This window comes from Volvox carteri (assembly GCF_000143455.1).
Source record: "Volvox carteri f. nagariensis unplaced genomic scaffold VOLCAscaffold_3, whole genome shotgun sequence".
Taxonomy (NCBI): domain Eukaryota; kingdom Viridiplantae; phylum Chlorophyta; class Chlorophyceae; order Chlamydomonadales; family Volvocaceae; genus Volvox; species Volvox carteri.
This window is the reverse complement of record NW_003307546.1, coordinates 2,182,301-2,201,032: the sequence shown is the minus strand read 5'-3', so window position 1 is coordinate 2,201,032 and position 18,732 is coordinate 2,182,301. Positions and strand designations below refer to the sequence as shown.

The window sequence follows — 18,732 nt, the reverse complement described above, 5'->3', positions numbered from 1 at the left end:
TCAACACTTCGTTCAACGCGGCGGCAATGGAATCCCTAACGCAACGTCAAAGGTGTGTGTGATGGTGTATGTGTGTGTGGGGTTTAATTGTGGTACTGGATGGTGCTGGAAGGTTAGAAAACTCATGTGTTGCCAGCAGTAGGGGAAGTGGAAATGCGCTGGAATGCGCTGGAATGCGATGTCTTGCGCTCCTTGCAGCCCGTCAGCCACCTCTGCCCTCTCTGGAAAAGGTGCACTGTCAGGAGCCGCCAGCTGCTGGATGCAACGTGAGTCTATGTACACCAACCTGGGCCGCGCCGCTCCACATTGCTGGGCGGCGTTGTTTATGATATGCAGCACCTGCCGTTGCGTGTCGGTCCCTGTCGGTGTGCACCATTGTTCCCCATTTCTCGAGGCCGTCACGAAAAGAGGCACAGGACCTTAAAATGTCGTATCGTGCAGTGTTTCCCAAGTGGACTAGGCCTGCGTACGCAAGCTGACGTGGCCAGGTCAGATTCAGATTTTCGGAACGTCAAAAAAGCGCATTTTCATCCCGCGGCCTTGTAAAAGAAATTGTACTGGAAGACAGGAATAGACCCGTTCCCGAAACCAGGAATATCCCGTTTGCCGATGTATCGTGACAGCAGCGGGGCTTATTATTAAGAGGTACTTGTTCTTCATCACTCTACCAAAAGCCCATGGTTCCGTTAATTCACCGACGAAGATGCTTGCCAAGTGTACCTCTTGCACCCTTCTGAAAAGAAAACAGCTGGATCCACACCGCGATATGCTGTTGGGAAACGTTTGATATCAAAAGACTAGATTGCTATCTTGTGAAAATGAGACACGACACTTGTGACAGGGCCTTCACCCAGAGACGTTTAAGGGTGCTGCATCCAAACGACTAATAGCTAGTCAAGGGACACAAGCCAAGGGACACAAGCTACGTGCAGCCGGAAGGATGCATATGTGGCAATATATTAAGCATGTTACTTTCCTTATAAGATGGTGATGTGATGCCCGCCGGTGATAGGTGCAGCTAGAATTCTGTACGATAAGCAGTTAGAATGCAGTTAGATAACCCTCAGTAGCCGTGCTGCCAAACACTGGCCGGAGTCGAACATATTGTTACATGGGCTACAATCCAGCCAGTTCTCCTCTGAAGCGCTCTACGCCAGCTTACACACCGATGCGACCTGGAAACTCCAACTTCTGCTCATACTGGTTGCAGAGCTTTGCAGAAGGAACCTCAATGAAATCACTTCAAATTTTTAACTGATTTTGTAGATGTTACTTGACCGTTTTTGACTTTCGTTCATGGGACAGCTAACAACGCTCATGCTGTTCAACGGTCGCTACATGCTATTCTTGGCATGCATAGGAGAACTCAATTGATTTAATTTCAGCTGCCCTGGCTGCCACCTTTGGTGCGAGGTGTCAAATGGCGCAGTGCAAGGCTGGCAATTCTATTCTTATCCTTCCTTCCTCCAGCTATGAGCTTGGTAGTATCAGCGGTAAGAAACCCAAAACCCCTAAAAAACTTAGTGCTCATGCATGCGGGACACCCGGGACAGACGACCTGGGAGGGTCTTCCCATGACCCTCGTAACTTCTTGGTGCGCGGCGGCCAGCGAGCATTGGAGCAGAAGTTGGTGTCCATGAACAAAAGCGCCATCCAGGTGCGCTCTTGCATCCCCCTGGTGACCGCGCTGCATGTGGACATTCAGACAGTGTTTCGGGTGGGTTGCAGGAGTTGCGAAATGCAAATGCCGTGCTAGCGGATGAACTCATGAAGGCGCGATCGGGCTCCGATCAGGTACGGCACTGTGCCTTACAACGCCTAGGGCCCTATTATGCTGTGGGCTTGGAAGGAAGGGTAAGCATGGCCTTGGGAGCATTCCTCCATCACACCCGCATCAGACGGCTCCGGCAGCATGCAGGCCTTCCAGCCGTGTCCACCACATGTTCAGGGTCTAAAGTTTGCTGTCCGCAGGTCCGTGACCAACTCCGTGAGAAGGAGCTAAGTGTCGAAGCGCTGCAGGCCACAATAGAGCGGCTGGAGAAGGCCAGGAAGCTTGTAGACAAAAAGCACTTGCTGCAGCTGAAGGAGCTGAACAGGAGGTGCGCGGCGCGGGGGACCGCCGCCTCGACCGCCGATATAAGTCCTGCCACAGGGCAGGGAGCTCGGAAGGACAGGCTGGGGGCGGGGTGTTAGGTGGGCGGCGGAGTGCACCGGAGGCGGGCGCTTTGCGAATGTGCCGCTTCCCCGTGCATTGTGAGTCGCATCCGTACTCCCTGCTGAAGACTTTGCAAAACAAATTTGCCACCAACGGGCGTGTAAATCCCCGCAGGTACAAAGAAGAGCAAGCTCAGAGGTTAACTCTAGAAGCCGAATGTGCGCAGCTGCGGGCCAGCAAGAGCGTAGTGCACCACCAGGTAGGCGGATGGCTGACTGCCTCCAGTGCAGCACTGGTACAGCGCCAATACAGCGTCAGCCTTGAGTTGTGATGGTTGCTGTGTGTCGCCGCTAGAGCGTCAGCCAGGAGCCAGCATGAGCGAGCGAGCAAGTATCTGTTTTGCCGGCCCTGCATGTGGCCCTATCAAAATTAAGCATTTTGGATGGTTTGTTTTCCCCGCCCTGCCCCGCGGTCTTGCTCCGGGGGACCTCCTGCAGGTGGAGTCCTTGCAGGAGGAGCGGGCGCAGCTGATGGACCTGCTGAACTCCCAGAGGAGCAACAGCAGCCGGCTAGAGGTAGACCGAGCCGGGATGTGCAGCAGCTCGGTGCTGCCTGGCGTGAACAATCAGATGACATACTCCTTAAAGCGGCTGCATGTGTGGATTCCGCGACGGACACAGCCAAGTGCATCATTTAATACAGGGAAAAGGCCATAGGCCGTAGCGGCGTTACAGAGGAACGTGACGTTCGCGTCAAGCTTAGGCACGGAACAGGCACCTGGGCGGGGGACACCGTCATCAGCTTTGTGTGTCCTATGTCTGTCCTCGTGGAAGCATACAAAACAAGCTCTCGCTCTGCACTTCGCATCGTAGGAACCAGCGGACAGCCTTAGCTCAACCCCAAACGCGCACCTTGCCTGCATACTCCCGGGCGCCTGCATGTGGTGATGTTAACAAATGCTTCCTACATGGCGCGCCTCTTCTCCGGCTACAATAAACCATTCTCCAACTACTCGGCATGGCTTGGCTTGGCCTGCACGTGTAACTGCTGGTCGTCCGCCCGCGCGCCAACAGGCCACCGTTGCGGCTGACGCCGGCACCATCGCGGAGCTGCGGTCGCGACTGCAGACCGCCGAGTCACGGCTGTCGGACGAGGTGGCTGCACGGCAGGACCTGTTTGGACGGCAGAAAGCGCTGGAGGCAGACCTGAAGCTCGCAACGGAGCGACATAGCACCCTGGTGGCAAGCAGCTCGGAGGCAGAGGCACGAGTGCGCGCGGTGACGGCTAAGATGCAGCTTCTCGAAGACGAGCTTGAGGCCGCTAAGAAGGCCCTGCAGGTGCGTGTGATGCTGCTGTGCTGGAGGTTGCCAGTCAGCTCGCAAGCTTGATCTTATAGTGTAAGCCGCACGACGCGAGTCCGCACTGCCTGAAGCGCTGCGGGGGCCCTCTGAAGCAGGATGGTGAACCGCGTGCTGTTGGAGGAGGCACGTTGTGTGGCAAGAACAGCTGACCCTACTAGCTCCATGTTGTCATTTCCTGAACGGCAGCTTGGATTGTGAACAGTGCCAAAGATAGGAGAGTCTGCAACTTTGCAAATTTGTGAGTCGTTTGCTTACGCGATCTCCGGGCCTTGTTTGCGCTGTGACCACTTGCACCGCTCGGCCCTACAGGCCGAGAAGGCGGCCTTCGCTGCCGAGCGCCAGCGCACCGCTTCCCTGCAGTCCGACCTGACGCAGCTGCAAACCAGTGCCCAGCTAGCAGCCGCGGCAGCAACCGCAGAACAGGCGGAAGTGGAGCGGCTTCGCGTGCAGGCGGAACAGCTCATGGTGGCCAACGAGGCTCTCCGAACGGATGTAGCGAAGCTGCGGGAGGAGGTTCTGCACCTTAGCTCGCAGCAAGCGGCGGCTCAGGTATGCATGCGGGGTTGAAAGAGAACAGCGTCGTGTGCTGACGGCGGTCAATCCTCAATCACACGGCCACGAAGCATCGACCATACGTGCTGCTGGCCGTTTTAGGACTCCGTTGCCATTCATTTTCGCCGGCCAGCTGTCACAATCCCTACTAGCAACCTAACTTCGCCTTGAAGGCGTGCCGGCGTGTCTGCCATGTGCTTGAATGACCCCATCTCAGACCAGCATGTGTCCTTCGCTGGCTCCCCGGGTGTTGGCTCACTGGCTGAGGAAAGCGTGGTGGGCCCCTTGTACGTTTCTCGTTGACGTGTTTTCTTCGTCTTCTTGTAGGCCAACGCCCAGACCCTGCAGCAGCAGCGTGATCAGCTGCAGCAGCAGCGCGACGACCTGCAGCTGCAGTTGGTGGAAGCGCACGAGTCTAAGGACCGCCTGGAGCGCAGCCTGCGGGAGGAGATCGCGGGCCGGGCGCGCTCGGCTCAGGAGGATGCAGCCGTTAGGCAGCTGGCGTACGGCGAGGAGCTTGCGGCCAAGCAGCGGCAGTGGGAGGGCCAGCTGCGGACAAGGGAGAACGCCTGGGAGGATGAACGCAATGCGATGCGGTGCGCCCACCGAGAGGAGCTAAGTGAGCATTGATACGGGCGTCTCTGGGGGCCTTGGGGGGTTGGGGAGCTTCATGGCATGGCCTAGCTCGAGGCCGCAGGCGCCCCAACTCACCGCTAATATAGCACAAATCCATAAGCAGGGGCCCGTGCCTCTGATAGCTGGTAGGGAAAAAAAGGAAGAAGAAACATGGCTGCACCTTATCGGAGGATGCCCATTCGGGTTGCTGCGGGCAGGCTGGCCACGCGCCGAGATGGGAAGGGTTTTAAGGCCGGTTATCCAAAAGGACTTAACTCCCTGGAAGGGAGCTCCTAGACCAAGGCAATACCGGCCGTGTCCTCCCTCCCTCCCTGCCGTGGATCGACGCCCTGGATGTCCCTCATACGCTGGGTTCCCCGTCCCCTTGCGTGGCGTGGCGTGGCGTGGCGTCTCTTTGGTTATAGAGCGTAAGGACTTGGAGCTTCTGGAGGTGCGGGAGCGCATGCGTGAGGCACAGAGCAGCTTGGGGGAGTTGGCGGCCGAGGTGTCCACGTTCAAGTACCAGAGCGAGCACTACGCGGAGGTGCACAAGAAGAACGAGGAGCTGAGCCAGCGACTGGCAAAGGCGGAGGTGAGGTGTGTATGTGTGTGTTACACCTTTCAAAGGTATGAGGCGGAGGTGAGGTAAATAATTACTGTCCCTGCTCGAACCTCTAACCCTCCTGGGTCCTGTTTCAAGCGATGGGGCTACTCGCGTGCTGGATTGTATAATGGGGTGCACCCTGATCGCTGAACGGCAGTCCAGCCCAGAGCGAAAGCCCTGAAGTCAAAAGCACTAAGCAGGCCGTGCCACATGGCCACGTGCAGGAAACCGTCAAGGCGCGCGACGCATCTTTAGCCGAGGCTGCGGGCTCCCATGCTGCTCAGCTGGAGCTGTGGAAGGCGGAGGCGAATGAGGTTGCGCAGGCAGCTGCTAAATGGAAGCAGCGCTGCACGACACTGCAAGCACAGGTAGCGCGGATGGCAGAAGGGCGCGGCGCCAACGTTTGGCCGGCATGGTTCGACCTGGCACACACACCGTTTGTCTTTCCTGCGTGCAAAGCACATGCGCTGGAGGCGGATGCCTTTCTTTCATAGAAGAGCAGCCTACTCACCTGCCCACAACACAGGCCCTGCGCGCTTTCCTACGTTCACACCGCTCAACTCTTCGTTCACATTCACTTCACCAACTCCATGCCATGGCTTGTATCGTGCACAGACTAAAACCCAAAAGAGCCACGCACCTGACAATGAGAGCTTCATGCTTTGCAACCATTGTATTCTGCCATTGCTCGCAGTTGGAGGTCAAGGAGTCTGAACTGGAGGCAGTGGAGCAGGAGGTGCGCTCGCTGACGGCCAAGCTCGGTGCCTCTGAGACGGAACGCGTGAGGCTGCAGGTACGTGTACGTACCGTACGGACGATGGAGTTATGAGATGGAGTTACCGCTCGAATCGGTATGGCTGCTGGAGCGAGTTGACGAAAGATGGCCGGGGTTTCTTGGGCTTAAACTGACCACCGACCCGTCTTCGGGCCTGCGAAGGCTTGGCCTGCAGCTGCTGCGGGAACCGGCCGTCCCACCTGCCTGTCACTTTACCGTCTTGCTGCGTGAGAAGTTCCCAGCCATATTGTGTGCAGCGGTAAACCAACCGGGCCGGCTAACCTGGCGAACTTACACTATGCCTGGGTATGTCTGCATCTGCAGGAGGCGCTCGCCAGCACCGAGTCCAAATTGGCTCTGGCTACTCAGGACTCCAGCTCCTACAGGTGGGCGCACTGTGCATTACAGCGCAATCCATCGCGCCGTGTGCGGTATGGGTCCTTCCCCTCCTTTCCCTGCACTACAACCTTCACAGGGTTTGGTGAAGACCTGCCTGCAAGGTGGCCCAAAGCCTCTGGCCCCCTCTGGTCCGCTAGGTACTGTACGACATCCGTACGGGTCCCTCGTTAACTTACAAGATGAAGCATGGGGTCCTACAGTGGCCCAGCGGCATCTCACCCAGCCATTGCCGCACGCGAGGTCCCCATACCAATCTCTGTAACTGCAATAGCAACACAGCGTGTGTTGGACTCCTCCTTCTCGTCCGCCTGGTGGTGGTGGCGGTGGTGCGGTGTGCCTCAGGTCGCAGCTCGCGGACGTGCTCGTGTCCAACGAGACCGCGGCTCGCCAGGTGGAGGCGGTCCAGCAGGACATGCAGTTGCGAGACATGCAGGTGGGCTGGCCCGGGGCCCCTGGGCCCTGCCCACGGGTGGTTTGTTGAGGATATACAAACCCTGTCGAGTACCGTGCCCTTCCCTTTTTCCACAGATCAGGCAACTCACCCAGAATCTTAGCGAGGAGACGGCGCGGGTAACGCAGCTGAGGCATGAATTGGCGGCCACCGCGGCGGATCACGCCAAGGCAAGTGCCCTGTCCTGTGCTGGTCTATTCCAGGGCGGCTGTCCTCGACTGTTGAACGCGCTGCTCCGGCTCTAGCTCCAAATGTGGCCGCTATGTGCATCGTGCCGTCGATCTTTTGGGGCCCAAACGACCCGGCATCACACGCGCCATACTGCATGTGTCAAACCATATCACATGGTGGCTGCGCCACGCATCCCATAGCGCATTTAACCGCGTCCATCCGGACGCCATGCATACTGTGTCACTCCCAGCCCAGGGGTCCTGCACCCTCTGATGATGCTGACAGTAGTCCCCTCCCTCGCTCAAGCTTGTATCCAGAGCACTCATCCATCAGTTTACATAACCGATATTCTCAATCGTGTAAAAGGCGATGCTCCCCTTCACTTGGGGCATTGCTCGCCCACCCCGTTTACTTCCTCCAACTCGGAACCCAAACCCAAACAGGAGCTGGAGGGCAAGCGACGTGCTCTGGACGAGTTGACCGTCCAGCTGCGGGAGGCCGAGCGGGGTCGCGTCCTTGCGCAGGCGGAAACTGAGCGGCTTCGGGATCGGGTGGTCCAGCTGACAAGGGAAGTTGACCGGGCGCGCATGGTGGCGGACGTGGTCACGGCCCGCAGCGGCGGTGGTGGCACCAACGTGGCCGCGGCGCTGCGCCGGTCAGCAGATGCGGCAGCCGACGCGTGGGGCGGCAGCGGCGGTGCCGGCTACGGGCAACAGTTTGGCGGTCGAGGCGGAGGCAGCGCCGCCACTGCTGCCCCGCGGCTGGCGTGTGAGCCATCGGATTTGGACGAGGGGTCGGCGGCATTGGACAGGAGGGCCTACTCGCAACGGGGAGGGACCAGAGGAGGAGCCAGCACGGCGCCCGCCACTGCGCGGCAGCCTTGCAGCGCCATGGATCTGGATGACGAGTTGACCCTGGGCAGGCAGGGCTATTCGCGTCGAGCCGGGACCACCCGGGGAGGAGGGGAAAGCCTTGGCGCCGCGCGGTCCATTCCAGTTCCTTTCGACGTTGAGGACATGGAGGAGGACGAGGAGGAGCTGGACAGAAGAGCCCACAGAGGTCGCAGCACGGCTGGAGGCAGGCGTGAATACCACGATGTATCGGCCATGGAGGTGAGAGCCGAGCCTGGTGGCCGAGGGCTGGTATCATACGGCACGTCACCAGGCCGCTCATAATGTTTACTTTCTTCGCCTTTTCCTCTGGACCAATTCTGCCCTTTTTACTGTGTAGCGTCGATGCCGTACACCTTCCGAATCTCCAGTTGCTTCGCTGTAGTATAGCCGCTGACACCCTTGCGAACTGCGGGTTGTGCAGGAGGAGGCGGAAAGCTGGTTTAAGTCGCTGGACGAGGAGAAGAGATCGCGCAGGCAGCCGACCTCCAAGGAGATAGGGCGCCCAGCCGGCCGCGGCGCCGGGACCTCCCCGCGAGGGGCAAACGTGAGGCAGCCGGATTTCCAACGCGGCCCGGAGGCATCACCCCAGCACCGCCACCCTCAGCCCCAGGCCCAGCAGCCTCAGCGCCAGCACCACGACCAGCATCCCCACGTACACCCTCATGCAGGCATTGCCCATCCTCAGGAGACTGCGCAAGCGGATGCAGCGGAAGCCGGCTGTGTCAGGACTTACGATGTGACCATTAGTCACCAGCCTGGCACAGGAGTCTCGGAGGGTGGCGGCCGGGCGGCGCAGCCCCAGGCCCCGCCGCCGGCCGCAGCCCACTGGCCGGCTCCCCAGGCCGCCTCCTACCCCGTGCTGCCCATGCCGTCTACCTCCTCTGCGGGATTCTCCACCGGTGGCGCAGCGGCCGTGGCAGCTGCGGCTTACACAGCGGTGAGTGTTTATTGCGTTCTGCCCGACAAGGGGTTAGCCAGTCGGTAGAATAGGTTGTCAAACCCGTCCGGGCCGTCAGCCGCTTAATAATCTTAAAAGGTTGGACAGCATTGGCCGGCATTATCATTAGCCTCCTGAAAATACTGGAGCCCGAAGCCAGGAATAGGTGCGTCGACATTGGCGACTATCTTTTCAAGCGATGAACTGGGAGCTTCAAGCGTCGTCAAAATGTTTGGCTTAGCATGGAATTGCCCCAAGGCATAGATAGGCAAAGACAGACAGTAACGTGGTGGTTTCCCGCCTGTCATGGGGGCGCTATTCCTCCCCGTGCAGTACGTGACTCCAGTGGAGCAGGGAGCAAGTGGCTACACGGCCCACGCCTCAGCAACGCCCCAGCCAGCAACCGGGGCACCACCGCCGCATCGCACAGTGTCCCTGACAACGTCCCCCAGTCCTGCGAGCAGCGCAGCGAGGTATGCACCCATCGCACAGCAGCGGCAGCCGCATCGGACGTACGGCATTTCTGCACTGCAGCAACAGCCCTCATATCCGTACACACGGAGCGATGGTGTCAGGTTGTACGCCGCGATGACACCCGTGTCGCCCGTTTTTTCGGAGTCCGCATCAAACGCTTCCTCTAATTTGCAAGAGCGGCTGCAGCGTCTATTGGGTACTGGCAAACTGTCCTAGTGTCGGCTATGGCGGTGTTGATGTGTTGGGATGTTGTGGTGTTAGGGGAAGCACCGCGTACACCAAGGCAGAGCGCGAATCTTGGCGTACTGAGTCGACACGGAAATTCAGAAACGGAAGCACCGTGTGTGGGAAAGTGCCGAAAGTGCCTAGCCGACCTTAACCTTCCAGGTTTAGGGTGACAGCACTTGAGTTGGCCAAATCCTTCGGCAGCCATTCACTCCCATGTTGCCTTGGGTACTGGGTTGCATGCAGAGAGCATTTTTCACACACTGAACATCGCAACAGCAGTCCATTCATCATCGTCCATTATTATATATTTCGCATTTCATACTTACAATCCGAGTCGCCTTGTCCTTTCAAACGCTGAACGGCCTAAGGAAATAGACGCATTAATCCCCCAGTCCATTCAGGGTACGACGCTCCGCTGTACCAGCAGTGTCGTGATGCAAGCTTGCGTGTGGGGCAGGGTGGGGCCGACGGTGTGCGGCTGAGTGCCAGCGCTTCCATCCATCGGGGTTGCAACCCGACACCACCAGGATTGGACCGTTCGGTTAAAAACAAAAGTACAACGCATGGAGGCAGTAAATCTGCAGTGCAGGAAGGCACGAGCACACGAAATGCAGGAGAGCTGCTGTGGGCGTGCTGCCAGTTCCAGAACTGAAGCGGCTGAAGGGTTTCCCATTGAACGAATGAGTCGTGCATTTTGAGTCTGTTGCATTTTTGGGAGCGCGGTGTGCACGGTGGGCCGCCGCCGCCCGCGATAAGCTCCCCTAGAGTGCCTTTAATTCTTACGTCGCTCTGAGGTTTGACGTGGAGTACCCAACAAGTTAAACTCTTACGCTTGTTGAGGCTTGGGTCATGCCGCTCTGTGCTCTTAGGCTCTTGGGAAAGCTCAGCACCGACCGACACGCCAGGGGCATGGTGACCACCACCGGTGCCAGCCGGTGGAATGCGTACAGTCATTCCAGTCAAGTCGCTACACACCGCTGCGCTAATTCGTTGAGCAACACTGCCGCCAATTTCGGCACTTGCCCTAGCCAGGGCCGAAGTCCTCCAGCCCGAAACATTTCGTTGAGGTGTAGGCAACCTGGGTGTAGGCAACCAGACCTTCACGCAATAGTTAGTGCATATGTGAGAGCAGCTTTCCCTCGGCACCTGGCATGGCGTGGAGTGAGAGACGACCTTGCTAGATGTTACATTGGATACCTACCTAGCCTGTCCGTCTAAACGCTCTTTCCTGCGAGCATTTCCCCCTCGTGCACTCTTCTGACTACGATGGCACTTGCTCACTCCACCGGCACGCATACAATCCGGAACCGCGTTGAAGCCTAGCCCGAGAACACCGTAGGCCAGTGTCGTCTGTGGCTCTCCGTATGTCCTGCCTGCCAACGATTCGGCGTTGATAATGTCATGCACTCTCTCCCTCTAGTTGGGCTGCTGCTGCCGCTGCACCGCAGTGAAGTCGCCAGAGGCCCCCAGATGCATGTGCAGGTCGGGCTCCATCAGTATGTATTCGATCGTGGCACGGATCGGCTTGGGAAACACGATCCGAATCACGCCATGTTCATCCTGCAGAAGTAACCACCAAATGGAGATACGATTACGGCAACTACCATTATCATTAACCTGCTGGCAAACCACCTGTGCAGTCCGGTCATCCTCCAAACGGTGACGGTTTCATGGCCTCAGGAGGGGCAGCACCCTAAGCAATGATTGGAGGCGTGGGACCTCCTGGATCTAGCAATCGTCGGTTAGAAAAGCGTGTCCCAAACCGCCGCGCGCTGGCAGGAAAATAGCCCTCCACCGATCCCCGGCCCTCCTTTTCGCCACCATCGCACCATCTCCGGGTTGTGCCCCTCCAGCGTCTCCCGCCACAGCGCCAGCGACTGTGCGTCCTGGCGCTCTGGACTGACCTTGAAACCGGAGAAGGTGACACGCAGCCTGCACGCGGTAAGTTGCACCTATAACCATACACGTAATTGTGCACACGAAACACTGAAAACACGGAAAGCAGCTGTTTCTTGGCCATGTGCCGATTTGTGTAGGCCCTTTCGCACTCTAAACTCAAACCATCTCAGCTTCCACAAACACACAACACATGCACATACGCCTCGCAGCACTTCATTTTAAACACACATTCACACCGGCTAGGCTCCGCTTCGTCGGTGTCGTACAGACCCTCGGGTGCCATCGTCCCCTCGACGCCGTTTTGCACGATCTTGAAGTATGTGTTCAAGGCATATGCGTTGACTGCGCTGCCCTCCACACCCGGCACTTGCCCCCGAATCTGCAAAACCACCAGAGCAACATGGCAGATTTCATTAGGCCTGGGAGCAGCACGCACAGCAGCACACCGCGTGCGCACGCACATACACACACATATGCATGCAGCGTTCTTCGCAATCAGTTTGCGCGCAGACAGACAGACAGGCCAATGAGCTTTTACATGCGAAATGCTCGACTCACTGCTGACACCGCACCCGGAGTTTTCTGCCCCGCACAGTCGCACAGGAAATGTAAAGACCTAGGACTTGAGGCGTTTCCCGCAGTTCCTCCCCTGCCCACTTGGAACGCGTCGCCCAGCTCCACCTGCAGGTCCGCTGGTCGCACCTGGCCGAACGTGAGGCGCTGCAGCGAACATACCTCCCCAATGGACACACCGCTTGTGGTTGTGGTGAGGATCTGTAGGAATGTGCCTGCGGAGTTGCAGGCCGGCCGACCCACGGGTCGTTTAGGGTTTAGTCCATGACGTTTATAGTGGTGCTCTGGGGCTCGGCAGTGCCAGTCCCGCACTCTGCCTCGCTACTGCCCGTCAGCCCCTTGGTACACCCCGTAGCCGCGCTCTCAGGGCCCGCCTCCCCTTAGGCCCTTACCGTTATTCCACTGGGGGTTGACCCGGTTGAGGCCCAGTCGACAGCCCAGTTCCGCGATCCGTTCAATGTGGTGTTGGATGTCCTCTTTCTGAAAACGCCTGCGGTATGCAACGTGGTATGCAATAAGCTAGGAACGTGTTCGCGGCCAAGGGCTCAGAAATGCAGCGGCGCCAAAGGTTTGCCAACGGATGTCGACCTTGTCGAGGTACGGGAAGCTAGCAAGGAGTAGCTGTGCGGCGTATCTGTGAACTCCTGGGGCGTCAGCCAGCTAACATAAGGCCTACCTGAGGCCCTTGCGTACGGTGACCGCAAACAGCTCCTCCAACGCCGCCTGTTTAGATCATCAAGAGAGCTTATAAGTAACCAAGATACTACCGCGCAACCTGGAAACACAATCGACGTAGGCAGCAGTTGTATGACGCTAAGGCGATATTTCGAGAAAAACGCTATCCTTCGGCAGCGGGTTGAGTTACCTGAAGTTCCGGATCACGCCGGTAGTCGGAGGTTGAAGCAGTCGCGGGGCGCACCGTGCGCAATTTTACGAGCTTCACGATGGAACTCCTCCCCAGGACGCGCATGCCTTGAAGCCCGCAGCGAGTTGCTGTGTTTGCCGTGTTCATCTGTCCATCAAATGGTTTGGGCCGTCGTAAATCCAAAACGCCTGCCGTACTCAGGTGAGCTGATGCCCATTTGCGTGATTAGCAACAGGCCGCAGCTATTTGGAGGAGGCGTCCAGGCTTCAACGTATGCGCCCGGCAAGCGTTCCGTGACTGAGGTCGTTGTGATGGGAGAGCCGTTGACAACGTACGCAGTTGAAAGACAGATACGACGCACAGCCCGACCGAACGCAAATTGATTGAAGGCCCAGTACCATAAAAAAATTACTGTTATACCTGCGGGGTTTAACGGAGAATGGGCTCCGTTGAACTTCTCCTTAGGCGTCGCCACAGTTGCACTGCAATTGGTATGGCAAGGTAAGGATCGGAACGGGCCCCACATGAGGCGGCGAGTGCGCAAGGGAGCGCCTAGAAACGCGAGGGAGTGGTTCGGGTGGGCGCTGGAAGATGTGGCGGCAGAGAGACAGTTAGGCGCGCCGGGACACACGCACGGGTGTTGGTACCTACCGGTACAAATTTCCAGTCAAACGTGCGGATATGTGGAATTGTTTTGCCTTGCAGACGGCGAGGGACTTAGCTCTCTTCGAGGACACTCTGGGATCCCTCCCATGGCGTATGTTAGTTGGAGACCACTAGCAGCATAGTGTGGCGCACTGTGATTGTCACTGGTATGATGTAGACAGCCCGGCATGGAGGAACATCATACAGCATGTGGACCAACAGATGTACGATTGGTGAGTGCAGCGGCGACTTGGTATAGTTTATCCATTTACATTAGTGCCTGCATGCCAGGCTACTTAAGTGAAAACCTGGGAATATTGGCATGGACGCATGTAAAATGAAATATCTATACGTTTTTACATCAAAGAACAGTCGGCTTGCTGCCTAGGACTTGCAGGCTCAACTTGAGCAACCCAGCCAACTATGGTTGCGCACCCGCGCAGCAGCAAATACTGCCGGCCTGGCGCTTCTAAAGTGCCGTTGACGAGATGTACGGAACACAAACTGTACGGAAAAAATGTACATCGTTGAAACTATAGAATATCACTATATACACAACAAACGTGCAGGCCTGACACTGACTCCATCGGCCGCCTCACACGCCGGTAAGCGCCGACATGCAAGTGCACTCTCCCCCTCAATACGGACGCCTTGGCAGCACCACACCACACCACACCACACCGCACCGCACCGCACCATACTAACAGACAGAAGCTAGCATTCCCATCCACCCTTCCGGGCCATCCAGCCGCGGAGCCTGACGGCCGGTCGATAGCACGCAGCAGAGGAACGGCTGTGCCAGCTTCACTCTAAAGGATAAAGGCTCGCCAATCAAATAGGAAACACCGCTCTGCAGGAACCGTTCCCGTCGACACGTGGAAGAAGGAAGAAAGAAGGAAAGCAGGAGCACCGGCTGGCCTGGAGCAAGGATTAGTCCGTGAACAAGATAACGCCGTGAAAACTACAGGGCTTTGCCCGTTTTGGTCGCAAAGCCGCCACCGCAGTCGCGTCTCACTTTCATCTCCCAGTTGAATGCCCTCCCTGCCCATGACAACAAGCACGGATTTTCGCTTTCTAGCCCACAAAAATGCAAGCTGCAAGAACAGATCACGAATGGAACGGAACGCTTGCATTCCAATCACACGATCCATGATCGATCGCACGTGATCATGAACATGGACCCATCCTCCTTGGGGCGTATAGGTTCACGGTCATGGCGCCATTTAGCCGGGCAGGACGCCTACCAACCCATCTCCCTGCAACCATCCACCCTTCGAGGCAGCCAGTGGTGGTACGCGCTTATGTCCGGGCATCCCTGCGTTTCTAGTCTTCACCTGTGGTACACGCAGATGAAGTCATGTGGTGAATCCCGGTTATAGTGGTGTTTTTCCCTCCCTTGATCTCCCTTGGCTCTTCATTTCGCCTTTCGACCTCTCAGAAGGAAGTGGCACCGGCTGCTCGACCTCATATTACTCATGTATGGACCGACGATACTCGCTGCATCACCATGAGGGAGCCCCGCATGGAGAGTCCTAGGTTCAGATCGGGCTCCATGACCAGGTAGCGGGTCCAGGCCCGGGGCTGGACCTTGAGATCCACCACGATGGATCCGTCGGGGCCCTGTTGTGGGGTGCGGTGAAATGAGTAACTTCTGCGCAGGTTGTAGGTAAACTGAAGGCATGCAAAAAGAAGCGGAGGAAGTTGGAACGTAAAGCGCAAACAAGGGAGGCGAGGCCAGCCCAATGCCCGGCGAACTGGGATGCTCGCGGAGACTATTGTGGATTCCTTGTCCGGTTCTAAGGTCTGCTCGTGAAATGGCTGGGGCAGGCTGGGAGCAAAATGCGAAATGGCAAATGGCGTTTTGGACTTCGTCGCGGTGCGAACAGACACAAATCGCGGCTTTAGGGTCGGCGCCTGCTTGAAATCGTTGCGGCACCTGTGGCATCCCAGCCGCCCATCCCCACCCAACCTCGACCCACCATGCTTGGGTTACACTCCCCTAGTGCGTCCCTCCAGAGCGCCAGAGATTGCGCGTCCGAAGTTGCCGGTTCCAGCAGCAAGCCGGTGAAGGTCACATGCAGCCTGCCCCAATCAAGTGGCGCGGTTTTGTTCGTTGGTTTGTTACGAGTTTGTTTAATTGGTTGATTAGCTAGGCTAGGCAATGACTGCCGAGCACAGGTACCCACTCACACGTTGAAGACGGCGGACTTTGGAACGCAAGGTGCTTTCCATCTAGGAGCCCATTGCGTCACGTGGAGAGACGTTGGCGCGGATGCTTAAAAACTGCCAGTCCTGATAAGCACACCATCATAAAACACCGTCAACTCGATCATCGATAGCGCGTGTTTTCTTACTTGGTGGTGTCTTCCTCGTCCAAATCGTACCGCGCCCTGGCAGTCATCCGTCCGAAAACTCCGTTGCTAAGGATCTTGAAGTAGGTCACCAACGCGTATCCTCGGGCGGGATTGTCCGGGATGTTGGCTAGGGGCCCCTTGAGCTGTATGTATGTACACAGCAAGCCAGCCAGGAAATTTTAGTGATGTGCGGCGGGCGATGAATGGGCGGGTCTTGTGTCTTGTGTCGCGTCAAGTGCTTGATTCATCCAGAAACGTATGACGTACCCACTAGAAAGTCGTTTCTTTTCCGTAGGGAAGCTGTGTTCGTGCGGTCAGTCCCTCTGTACGGTACTGTACTGCAGTCGTGAATCACTTATGTTTTCTCCTGTTCGATGGCAGACGTGCTGCCATGGTCCGACGCACCCACACACCCACCTGATCAGGCTCCCCGTGCAGTCCTGCAGCCTCCGCCTGATCCAACTCCACCATGAGGTCCGGGGGACCCACCTGGCCGAATGTGAGCCGGGCCAGGGTGCACTGGTCCTCCTCATTGATGCCGGTGGTGATGCTGGTCAGCAGGCCGCGAAAGGCGCCTGAGCGGGAGGGACGAGGGAGGAGTCCAGGGAGGGCCCACGGCCTCCGGATTTGGAACCAGGGACCCACGCGTCGCAAGGCAGGGCAGGACAGGGGGGAGGGAGTTAGGGAAACCGTGCTTCAATGTCCGTTCCCGCTGAAGACCGCCGCCTGGGCCTGATATCCTTTAGGATTCCCTGACTTATGAAGAAGGAAGAATGTCCCTTCCTGGTGGTCGCGTCGTTTCTTGATCCCAAGGCCACGTATCTGGTGGGCCGTGGCTGGCTGGTGGCCGGCCTCGAGCAATCCAGGTTCGGTCGGAGCAGGCAGCATCAGCCAGTGGGGGGGCATGAGACCATCAACACCTGGATGCACCCACCATCGTTCCACTCCGGCTTGATCCGGTTCAGACCCAGTCGCTTGCCCAGCTGCTCGATGCGTTCTGTGTGGTGGGCAATGTCCGCTTTCTGCACACGCCTGCGGAACCAGAGGGAGTCGCAAGCTCCATGGATGGCGGAATGTGCAGCAATGAATCCGCGTTCGGCAGTTCGAGGTTTCTGGTGTCTATCCTTTAAGAGGATCAGATGCAATTACTAGATTTAGAGATTAGTAGTAATTTACCAGAGAGGATGAAAACAAGGTTTGATTTCGATTGCCCAAACAGGCTCATAGGGATGATCATCTAATTATTTGTGGTAGGTAGGAATTCTTATAGCTGAGTCTCTATAATTACTGCTATTGTTGGAAATGATCGACGCTCATATACCAGGGAATGGTAACCACAGTAATAGGACCCGGCGCTTTGCTGGTCTTAAGAGCTATTACGAAGGACTTCTGACTCGCCTACACAAATGATAGGAATTGTTTGAATATCAAGGCGTGCTTCTACTTTTTCCTTACTATATCATTAGAGTCTATGACCTACTAAAAAGTAATACGGTAGCTTTCCAAAAATTTAGCCGAACTTTCTCCCCTGTAAGAACCAAACGTGTTTTTTGTGCTTACGTCGTGGGCACAAAAACTTAATTGCTTGTAGCTTTGGGCAAGACAAGCGATGTAAAAGGTAGGAGGGGCGATAAATAACCTATGAACACAAGTTAGTAAGTTCCTAGCATTATGATGATTCAATGTGCGGGGATCTGCGTGGCCGCATCGTGCAGCTCCAGATGAAAAGTTGAGAGGAAAGGAGGGTGCTGCGGCGAGGTGGAGCGGACACAAACCCTTGTGCTTCAGGTCAGGGTAATGCGCGCAAGCACTCTCAGGGAGACTTACCTGTGCCCTTTATCAATCGTATCCGCAAAGAGGTCATCCAGTGCTGTCTGCGAACGCCGAACGACCCGCGTTGGCACAGCGGCGTACTGACTTGCGAAGGCAGCACTAAAACAGCCTAGAAGCCATTGAGATACTCATCCTGAATATCATATTCTCTCATGGTAGCGCTACCTGGAGTTGAGGATCGCGCGTGTAGCAATCGGAGGTTAGGGTAGACTCGAGGACTTGATGGCTGGTATTCGTAGTCGCACGTACACGCACAGCGTGCCGAGACATTAAAGTATAACATTTGTGCTGTGTGCAACTGAGGCGGTGGCTTCCCGCGAGTAACATGTTCAGCGAATAAATCTGGTATATGCAAAGAACCCGCTTCAGAGGAAAGGACAAATGGAAGAAAGGGTATGTTTTTTAGAGACGTGAGCTTTCCCAGCGAGAAAGCGAGGTTCATTCCCTTTCAGCAAGATCCCCTTGCAGGGCGGTTGAACCTCCAACTCGGCGGTTGGCGTTGCAGTTCACTACGAACGCGCAAAGCTCAGCTTTCTACATTTTGACTTCACTGCCCAAATGGAACAAAAATCAAGTATACCAATTAAATACCGGGATCTAGATAGCCGGAAAGGTGGCACCGGCTTTCCCACGCTCTTCCCATCAAATCCAGACAATGGAAACCTCTAGCCAAACACGAGGTCCGCACAAGCCACTAATCGAAGTATGTTACAAATGGTAAGACTTGATTATATTATCCCTGCTTGAATGTAAAAGATGGAGTAGCTGCTGCAGGAGTCCTGTGCTGTTGTGATGGTATGTATGCTGATGATCTTCAGGACACAAGACGTTGGGTGAAAGCCAAACTTGAACGACTTAGAGGCTGGTGTAGTCCGGCTCTTTCCACCGGATGGGCGATTCGGTCCGCCTCCAAACCCACGACTCAAGGACGAGCCTAAGCCATATACG

At 56.7% G+C, this 18,732-nt stretch overlaps 2 protein-coding genes across 2 annotated transcripts; one reads left to right on the top strand and one right to left on the bottom strand.

Annotated features, from left to right (window-relative positions):
- Positions 1-178: 178 nt before the first annotated feature.
- VOLCADRAFT_86779 (uncharacterized protein) lies at positions 179-9,603 on the top strand (the record flags this gene model as incomplete). Its single annotated transcript, XM_002946586.1, has 17 exons — positions 179-266; positions 1,610-1,657; positions 1,706-1,794; positions 1,972-2,099; positions 2,330-2,414; positions 2,653-2,730; positions 3,229-3,492; positions 3,826-4,065; positions 4,396-4,687; positions 5,109-5,275; positions 5,512-5,655; positions 5,982-6,080; positions 6,387-6,448; positions 6,804-6,894; positions 7,527-8,195; positions 8,398-8,913; positions 9,247-9,603. 17 exons carry the CDS (start codon positions 179-181, stop codon positions 9,601-9,603), a joined length of 3,417 nt encoding a protein of 1,138 aa, XP_002946632.1.
- Positions 9,604-11,031: 1,428 nt separating this feature from the next.
- VOLCADRAFT_120315 (uncharacterized protein) lies at positions 11,032-18,197 on the bottom strand (the record flags this gene model as incomplete). Its single annotated transcript, XM_002946415.1, has 13 exons — positions 17,950-18,197; positions 17,779-17,825; positions 16,886-16,983; positions 16,369-16,526; positions 15,952-16,094; positions 15,577-15,679; positions 15,104-15,268; positions 12,764-12,810; positions 12,480-12,577; positions 12,073-12,302; positions 11,751-11,893; positions 11,445-11,547; positions 11,032-11,175 (listed from the first exon to the last, which is right to left on the bottom strand). The coding sequence occupies exons 1-13, from the start codon at positions 18,109-18,111 to the stop codon at positions 11,032-11,034; spliced, it is 1,641 nt and encodes a 546-aa protein (XP_002946461.1). The 5' UTR covers positions 18,112-18,197.
- Positions 18,198-18,732: the final 535 nt, after the last annotated feature.